Source organism: Mus caroli, unplaced genomic scaffold (assembly GCF_978045245.1).
Source record: "Mus caroli unplaced genomic scaffold, Mus_caroli_1 scaffold_2, whole genome shotgun sequence".
In the NCBI taxonomy this organism is placed as follows: domain Eukaryota; kingdom Metazoa; phylum Chordata; class Mammalia; order Rodentia; family Muridae; genus Mus; species Mus caroli.
In genome coordinates, this window is record NW_028227257.1 from 150,973,266 (window position 1) to 150,982,935 (window position 9,670).

The 9,670-nt window shown below is 46.4% G+C and overlaps 1 protein-coding gene across 9 annotated transcripts in view; it reads right to left on the bottom strand.

Moving 5' to 3' along the window:
• Sptan1 (spectrin alpha, non-erythrocytic 1) overlaps positions 1–4,312 on the bottom strand; it is a 69,280-nt gene extending 64,968 nt beyond the window's left edge. For 8 of the 9 annotated variants that reach the window (XM_085835060.1, XM_085835057.1, XM_085835059.1 and 5 more), the window contains exon 1: positions 1,182–1,229. In XM_085835060.1, the coding sequence (XP_085691186.1) occupies positions 1,182–1,214 (33 nt within the window). In that variant the 5' untranslated portion in view covers positions 1,215–1,229. Of the gene's footprint in view, positions 1–1,181; positions 1,230–4,186 lie in introns of those variants that run through there. The other variant, XM_085835054.1, reaches the window with a different exon arrangement.
• Between the last annotated feature and the right edge of the window lie 5,358 nt (positions 4,313–9,670).

Below are 9,670 nucleotides of genomic sequence, written 5' to 3' on the forward strand. Positions count from 1 at the left end.
AAACAGTCAATCCTTTTGCTTCAACTACATTCCATCAAGATCTTGGCTCTACACGTCCAGCCTTCAAGTTGATTAATTCAGTTCCACTTGTTAGTGCAATTCTGCAGAGGTGAGCACGACTTAAGCATCAGGAAAGCAAGAGATCCATACTGCATTGCATCAAACCCCAGAAATGCAGAGCAATGCTGGGCAACTTACTTCTTATGCTTCCCACATACTATCTTGCTGGTACTTACCTTTCAACCTGCAAAATTCAGATGAAAAGGGTTTATTAAGTGCAATATCTTAAGATTCAAGACAACAAAAGGTTATAAACCTTATATAATTAACTGGGTCTCATTTATAAAAGGGGCCTGCCTTGGATTTATGAGCTATAATCATTAGAAAAACCTTAAATTTCTACATCCCACTTTAAAATATCAGGACAATTTTAAGCAGTTGTTTTCTTTCTTTCTTTCTTTTTTCTTTTTTTTTTTGAAAAAGGCTCAATGTTAGCAAACATTGAAACACTACACATAAAACATACAAGAATGTTGTTTTGTGTGTGTGGGTATATATGTTTTGTTTTTTCAAGACAGGGTTTTTCTATGTATCCCTGGCTGTCCTGGAACTCAGACCAGGCTCCTTCAGAGATGCTGGTCTCTGCCTCTCAAGATCAGAGGTGTGCACCACCACACCCTGCCAGAGTTTTGGTTTTAAAAAAAGAAACTGAGTTCCATTTCATTCTCAGGGATTATGGTAGCACTAAGTCAATGGAAAAAGATATAAACGCAGGTTACAGCACTTGTCCAACTGGAAAACACCATTTACACTATATGTTTTCGGGTAATTTTTCTGAGTATCTAAAGTAACTTACTCCCTTGGTTCTTAGGAACCAAGCAGCCATCAATTACAAATCAGCAAACATCACATGCAAACACCAGGATGGCAATAAGAGACTAATATACTCATGCCTTAAGGAGAAACAGAAAGGTAGAAAACAGTAAACATAGGACACTTCTGATCATGTGGCCAGCAATCCCAACCAGACTGTCACCAACCTTTCTACTTAACAGAAAGGTCGTGTTGGCAGGGCTTCCCCTTCTGGGGATCATTCAACCTCTTGGACACCAATGTGTCTTCACTGCAAGCCAGGCAAAAAACCCAAAAGGCAACACATTTTCTGCATGCTGGTCAAATACCTGAGCTCTGCGTTTACGAAACGATGACAACATGTTGAAGGAATGTGGACTCTAAAGAGGAAGGGGAAGAGCAAGACAACACACTTCTAAGGGCAACTGGGATAGAATCACTTTAAAGTGAAGAGAACAAATCTGTGAAAACACATGAAAACAGGTAAAAATCAAACGGCACTGCCCCAGCGTGAGAATCCCACCAGAAATCTGAGCTGTAACCAGGGAGCCCAGGCTTCTGGGTATGGACAATCACCATCACCTAAATGTGCTGCCTTGGCCAATTCACGCTCTCTCTCAGACCCCAGTTTGCCCAAGAATTAAATTTTTTTTTTTTTTTCCGAGACAGGGTTTCTCTGTGTAGCCCTGGATGTCCTGGAACTCACTCTGTAGACCAGGCTGACCTCTAACTCAGAAATCCCCCTGCCTCTGCCTCCTGAGTTCTGGGATTAAAGGCGTGCGCCACCACGCCTGACTCCAAGAATTAATTTTTAATACTGAATGTTCTTTTAAAAATAAATATGCCTCTTCTCATCTACATTCTGATGAAATAGGAATCTTGGGACCTTTAGGCATTTGCACTGTCAAAGTAATTAAGTAAAAAGATGATTTCATGAAAGCCTAAGTGTAGTAAGGAACTCAAACAACAAAGATTGACCTTGGGGCTAGTTTGCTGGTGCAGTACCTTTATAAAATACGATTATTTCCTACTCAAAACAAGTGTAAGCAGCATGTGTAAGAGATGTGAAAGGAGCCACTCGCTGCACGGCTGTTCCAGCCAGCTGGCTCTCTGGCCAGCTCTGCGGACCTCTGCATTCCTGGAATCAGCATTAGCCATCAGATCATGGCATTCCCCTGTAAGGCCACAGATGACGAGCTGCAGCAGACCCAGAGGCATAGACTGGAGTTCTCCAATAGGCAGTGGGCACTGGTAACAGAAGCAGGCTGCCCTCAGAGCCTCTGTCCTTAGTGCACATTCCACAGACCAGACTCGGGGAGCTATTCCTAAGAGCCATTTCTCAGTATCTGTAGAGGCCCCACCTTTGAGATGAAAGCAGAGAAGAAAAATAATAGAAAATTATAATCCAGAGAACTAAAAGATACACTTACTAGGACTCTCCCTGCTTAAACCTGTTCATTAGATTACTTGACATCAGATTTCTCCAAGTATTAGATTACCACAAAGCATACAGCCAAGGCTAAAGGCACTACCAGAGAATAAGCCGGCTGCAGCAGCTCCTGCCTGCCATAGGTCCAGCTACTTTGGAAGCTAAGGGTGGAGAAATAAGCTTGAGTCCAGGATCTGAGACATATAACAAGGCCTCCTTTCTTTTAAGAGGGGTAAAAGTCAAGGGTGGTGGCAGCCAGGCTTGTTGGCAGGAGTGTAATGAGTTCAAGACCAGCTACACCCAACTACACAGATTCAGAATGAGCTATGTATCAAGATCTTGTCTCAAAAGTAGGGAATAGAACTGCATATCTACATGTCTCTCAGCCTTGGGTTTACCATAAGAACTGTTTCACATTTGTCTGGTATAGGGCAAACTTTGAAATCCATCCTTTCTATCTAGGTCCCTGGATAACAGTCAACACACTTTGAGGGTCCCTTTGAGGAATTAATGACCCAGTTACTAAAAAAGGCTTATTGTTAATTTCCTGCAGGGGATCTACTGCAGCACATTTTTTTTTTCAACTTTGACTTCAATTTGACCTTTAAAATCTAAGACATTTAGTATGAGTGGGAACCTTGGCTCAATAGCTTCATGCAACTCACTGTTGCTAATGCTATTCTTAAGCTCTTGTTTCCTGGCTACAAGACACCCCCACCCTGCCATCTTTGATACATTCTGTTTTACTTAAGTCCAATTGCTATGACAACGCAATTTCTGAACACATTATTAAAATACTTCATATGCTTGGTTTCTCTTGTATTCCTTGACAGTCCTGATAATTAGCTTTTCGAAAATACCAAGGGGAAAGAACAAACGACTTAAAATGTTTTGGGTCTCTATATAGAAAAACCTGATTATCTGAGAGGCTGAGGCAGGAAAATCCTGAGTTTGAGGCCGGCCTGAGCTATTCAGCAAATTCCAGGCCAGCTGGAGTTACACAGTAAGAGCCTGTAGAGAGAGGGACAGAGACAGAAACAGAGAGATGAAAGTCAACAAGGCCCTGCGAAGTGTAGCAGTTCGAAATGATTTCACCCTTTCTGGGACATTCATTTAAAACACACCGACCCTTACTTACATAGAAGCCCTCTTGATATGATACGTGTGTGTGTGTGTGTGTGTGTGTGTGTGTGTGTGTGTAATTCTAGTACCTGAGAGGATTTTAAAATCAATTTTTTCCTTGAGAAGCATTTCATCAAATTTGCAGGGATAGCTTCAGACAAAAGACTGTTCTATCACTTCACACTGGCACAGCAGTAGAATTTGACAAAACCCAGAAGCCTTCGACTTAATGTCTTATATAGAAAGAAAAGAGCTGTAAGCTATTAAGTTATTTATTGGATCTGGATCTCCTCCAACCAAGCGGCGCCGCATCTAACTATTATACAGGAGCAGGTCAGCACTGGAGAGAAAAGACATTTATTACCAGGAAAGAAAAAGGAGGCCTTTCTGCGGCCGGAGGGCCCGGGACCGCCACACAGGATGAAATTAAGGTCAGCGAGCCCTTCACTGCAGACGCGAGGCTCCGAGAGGTGCGAGCGCCGCGGCTGCGGGCGACGGGCGGTGCGGGGGCGCTCGCGGGTGGGTGCTGCCGAGGACCACCCTCCGCCACCTGCCGCGACGGGTGGGGCCGCGGGCGCAGGAAGGGGCCCTCGCGTACCTTCCGCGGACCGTGACACTCCAGGTCGCCGCCCGGCTCTGCCGCGCCCCGCAGCCCACGCGCCACAAAAGGCGGCGGCGGGGGCCCACGGAGCCGCCCGCCAGGCTCCGCAGCTCATCTGTGCACATCGCTCCGGTGCTCGGCCTCCCGCGGCTTTTCCCTTCCCGCCCACCGCCCTTCCTTACCGGCTCCTGGGGGTGAGGGGCGTGGGTCGCCGCGCTGAGGGCTGCTGAGGAAAAAGATGCGCCGCCGCGGCCCCTGCCTCACGCCGTTCGCTCCGCAGCGGATAGTGACGGCGGCGCGCGCGCACTGTGGCTTTTATAAGCGGCCGCGCGCGCCCCCGCGGCGGCCGAGCGCGAGCGTGAGGGAAGTGCCCCGGTTGGCGACGCGAGAGGCGGGACTCGCTGCTCCACTGCAGTAAGGAGAGGACCGAGCGCGTCCGGAAGTAGCCGAAGCTGCGGGGCGGGGTGGTGGGGGTTGGGGTAAAGGACGGGAACGCGCCCGCGAGGGGTGCGGGGCGCGGCGCAGAGCAGAGCAGAGCCGCCGCCGCAGCCGCCCGCCGTGGCGTGGGACCCGAGCAATCCTGCCCCGCCCAGTCCGCCCTGCAGAGAATCTGTGCCGCACCCCTCCGCCCTGGGAGCCCTTCCGAGACTGCGGCGAAGGGCAGGGCGGGGCCCGCCGCCGCAGTCAAACTGGCGATGTTGCTGCCCTGGCCGGAAAGACGCCCTGTCCCTTTCGGATGATCTCACTGGAATGTTGGCTCCCTCTTTGCACTTTTTCTGGGGGAGGCTTGGCGCTGGAAGACCCAAGTCTGCCTGTTCTGGTGGGGGATGGGGCCAAAAAAAAAAAGATGATTTAGGGATCCGTGTTTGAGGAGGTGGTAGGGGGGAAAAAAAAGACTGATTTGTGGCGTAAGACTTTATTTCAGGATATGGAGAATTCTTCAGCAATCTTCCTGTTGCCAGTAGACTAGGGTGTATTCGTCCCAGTTGATAAACGACATTACTATTTCTTTCCCCAGTATTAATTGAACTTTGCTGTTTAGCTGACACCGTACGTGTCTTGGGCTTTTAATCTCTGCGCTTATTTTACAAGGTAGATGTGGCCTTTCCCATTTTACAAATTAGCATCCTGATGACATAGAAGGTAGTTCTCTGCCCAGGTCAGGCACGAAGCAGCAATCAGAGAACCTAAGATTTGAACACAAGCGTTAAGCAAGTGGGTGCTAGACTTCTGAGAAAAGGAAAACACAATTTCTGTAATTTTTTTCTTATACACAACCCTTTTCAGGGCCTGGCTCTAAACTAAACTCTGTAGCCAGGCTCCCCTACAGCAAAAGCTCTTTCCCTTCCTCCATTTCGGGTGACAGCTGTGTGGCAACCATTGGAGTAGCACCCAGCTCATTCCTGTGTAGTCAGGCAGCTCTGCCAGGCATCAGCCTCCTGGTTACCAAGCCACCCTCCTATTTAAAAAATTATAAAGAACTGGGCATTGCTCCAGAACTGGGATGAGGCCCAGTCCCGAGCTTCCTGGTCCTCTGCAGTTTGGTTTCTGCTGAGCCTAGGATCTGCAAGGTGACTTCTAAGCTACTCTGACTGTAGACATGATGGTGAAAGAAGATTCCTAGTCATTTTCCTTGGAGAGGAGACATTTAAAAAATAAAATAAAAAGGAGTGGCCACAGCTCAGCGGCAGCTTCACAGACTCCTGAGGCAAAAAGGCAGGTGCTTGGAGGATGGCATGTAACGCCATCTTCTTTACAGAGAAACTGAATGAGGAGCTACTTCCTGGACAGGACATTTTTTTCCTTTTCTTTTTTTTTGTTTTTTTGTTTTTCCAGACAGGGTTTCCCTTTGTAGTTTTGGCTGTCCTGAAAGTTGCTCTGTAGACCAGGCAGGCCTCAAACACAGAGATCCCCCTGGTCTTTCTCCTGAGTGGTGGGATAAAAGGCATGCACTGCCACAGCAGGCTGTGCATTTCTGAAAACAGCTGATGGTGACCATAGTAACCACCTCTTCAGTCAGCTGCAGCAAATTTAAAACTCAGATATTCAGCATTGGGTACAAAATGGCTAGTATAACTTAACTCTCCAAAATGTCTAAGACCTGATGCTTCAGTGACAAGGGCTCTCTGGGCTGTTGATATTTAATTTCCCAGGCTCCATATTGAAATAGGGGGTCTACTGTTTCTCCCAAATGCCAAACAAATCCAAGACCTAAAGGGAGCTCTCTTCTGATTGGGAAACTAAACTCCTGCTTGTTGGTCCATTTTCTGATCGGAAGAATGGTCAGGATACCGGTATCCTCAGGCACCCAGCCTGTTCTCATCTGGCAGGAGAAATGAGCTATCAAAAAGCCATTGCTCATGGTTTCTATTGTTGCTTCCCTCCCTCCCACCAATTTCAGTGCATGCCTCACACTTTATGATGTGTGGGCATGGGGAAGGGATATTGCAGAGAATAATCTTGTTTTTAATGAGAACTTCATAGGGACAAAATAAAGCAAGCACAGCCCAGTGTGACAGCGTGGTTCCACTCCATGTTCTTGGCCACACCTCTACTGGCCTCCTTACAAGCAGTGAATTCTAAGCTTCTCTTGATTACTGCAGTCCCTAGACTTAAAACTCTAGCTAGCCCTGGTCCCCTGTTCTAAAGGTCAGTTGTTGGTTGGGGAAATATGCTAATTGTCACCTGTCCACTTCTCTACCGCTATCCTGCACTCTCTCTACAAAGTTCAAGTCAAGTGCTTGTATTATTTTTTCCTCCCTGTAAAGCTGATTGGGAAGAATCATGCCCAGAAAATGACTTTCCCCAGAGCTGCAGGAGCAGAGCTGGCAAGCCAGTCACACAACTCTTCCAAACATAGTGACTATGGAAAACCTGAGGGCATTATGCTAAGTGAAATGAGCCAGACAGATGGACCAATATTAAATGATTCTGCATACCTTACAATCTGCAACTGCTGGGTCTCAGAGATAACAGTACTGGATGGGGGAAAGGACCAGTTTCCATTTTGGATGAGAAAGTTCCGGCAGTCTGGGTTGGGCACTTCTGAACACATTCTACCATGTAGACTATTTCCTAAAACATTTACTACATTTATTCATGTGTGTTATAGGAAGGTCAGAGGACAAGATGCACAAGTTGGTTCTCCTTGTGGATTCTGGGGTTCAAACACAGGTCATCAGGCTTGGTGGCATGTACCTTTCTTTACCCACAGAGCCAGTGGGTAAATCCAGTACTAATCCTGGAGTACTTAATGGCATGTAATTAATGTAATTAATGGCATGTAATTTTTTTGTTTAAGATAAGGTACCAGCTGTGGCCTAGTCTATCCTGGAGTTCATGGCAATCCTCCTGCTTCAGCTGCTTCAGTGTTATGATTGCAGGAGGTGGTGCCACCATGCCCAGATTTTCCTGCTAAGCTTTCCATTATCTAGAGCCTGGCCTAATGATGACATAGTCATTCCAGAGCCTAGAAAAGCTTGTAGAGTTTACTGTCGCTTGGCACTGTTACTTAATGCTTTTCTCCATGGACCCGTTTACCTGCTTCGAAAGCACAGGACTAGCTGGGACGTGGCCAGCAGCTCTTGTAGGAGCTCATGTACTTCTTATAGAATCCCAGGTTCCATCCCCAGCATTACAGATCAAGGCCAACCATCTGCCACAGATCAGTCCAAAGTATATGCTTGCTTTTCCAACCTCTTGATTTTAAAGAAAAAAAAAAGTGAGTGATTTTCTTACACTATGTTCATGCCTAGTATCCTTAGAGGCCAGAAAAGAGCACGGGATCTTTCTTTTCTCTTTTTTTTTTTTTTTAAGATTTGTTTTATTTATATGAGTATACTGTTGCTGTCCTCAGAGACACCAGAATAGATCCCATTGCAGATGGTTGTGAGCTACCATGTGGTTGTTGGGAATTGAACTCAGGACCTCTGGAAGAGCAATCAGTGCGCCTAACCTCTGAGGCATCTCTCCAAACCTGCATTGGATCTTCTGAAACTCGAATTACAGTTGTGAAACTCAAGGGTGCTAGAAACTAAACCTGGATCCCCTGCAAGAACAACAAGGACTCTTGTTTTTTTTTTGTTTGTTTGTTTGTTTGTTTTTTTTTTGGTTGGTTTTTCAAGACGGGGTTTCTCTGTATAGCCTTGGCTGTCCTGGAACTCACTTTGTAGACCAGGCTGGCCTCGAACTCAGAAATCCACCTGCCTCTGCCTCCCGAGTGCTGGGATTAAAGGCGTGCGCCACCACGCCCAGCTCTTGTCTGCTTTCTGTAGATCCACAGGACATCCAATAAATTCATTAAGTGTAGCAGAGAAAAGGGAAAATTAGTCATATGCAATAGACTTGTGAACAGCTCTGTGTTCCTAGCACTGAGGGATATCTAAACTTCATTAGGCCAATGCAATCATCACATATATTTGTCACGCACGGACACAAGTGTGTGTGTGTGTGTGTGCACGCGTGCGTGCTCGAGCCCAAGGCTGACAGGATCTACAAAGGTTCCTACTGGAATTCTGTGCTGGAATTTCCAGCACAACATCAAATGGGTACTAAAGTGATATCACACAATGCATGACATGACAAAAATTTGGGCACTCAGCCCAAGGAATGAGGGCAAGATGCAGTCAGTGAAAGCAGGCAGACGAGCAAGAACTTGAGCTGCAAAGACAATGGAGCTTGTAGCATTCTGTGGCAAAGAATCTGATGTGCCTGTGTGGAGCTACAGCCATCAGCAGCTGGTGGTCATGGTTTCTGAGGCTACACTATCAGTGGGTATCAAAAACCTAACCTTCCAATGATTTTGGGTTTTTTTTTTAAAGATTTATTTATTTATATTTAAGTACACTGTCGCTGTCTTCAGACACTCCAGAAGAGGGAGTCAGATCTAATTACGGATGGTTGTGAGCCACCATGTGGTTGCTGGGATTTGAACTGCGGACCTTCAGAAGAGCAGTCTTACCCACTGAGCCATCTCACCAGCCCCCTGTTTTGTTTTCCGAGACAGGGTTTCTCTGTGTAGCTCTGGCTGTCCTGGAACTTACTCTGTAGACCAGGCTGGCCTCGAACTCAGAACTCCGCCTGCCCCTGCCTCCCAAGTGCTGGGATTAAAGGCGTGCCCACCAACCCAGTTTTTTTCTTTGCTCTTGTTTGAGACTCTGCTAGGATAACCAGCATCAAATGACAAACACCAAGAGTGCTAATCACATCCAAAGGAAGAGTATTAAGCTGCTCTAAGGGGCATTTTTAGGATGCTGAGATGAATCAGCTGGTAAAGGGGCCTGCCATGCAAGCCTCACAAGTTAAGTTTGAGCCCCAGAACCCATATTAAAGTAGAAAAAGAGCACAGACTATAAAGTTGTCTGCTGATCTCCAAATGCATGCTGTTATTACACCTGAGACCACATATTATGGTTTTCTTTTTTTTAAGGTCGTTTTTACACTATGGTAAAAATAAAAAGGGCTGGAGAGATGCAGTAGTTAAAAGCACTTGGTTCTTGGTAGAGGACTTCCAACACTCACATGGTGGCTCACACACTTTAACTCGAGGGGATCTGATGCCCTCCTCTTCTAACTTCACAAGGTACCAAGCATGACAAAACATTCATATGCATATCAAATTTCTAAAGCAGGCTAAGCTACATAATGAGACCAGGGATTCATACACA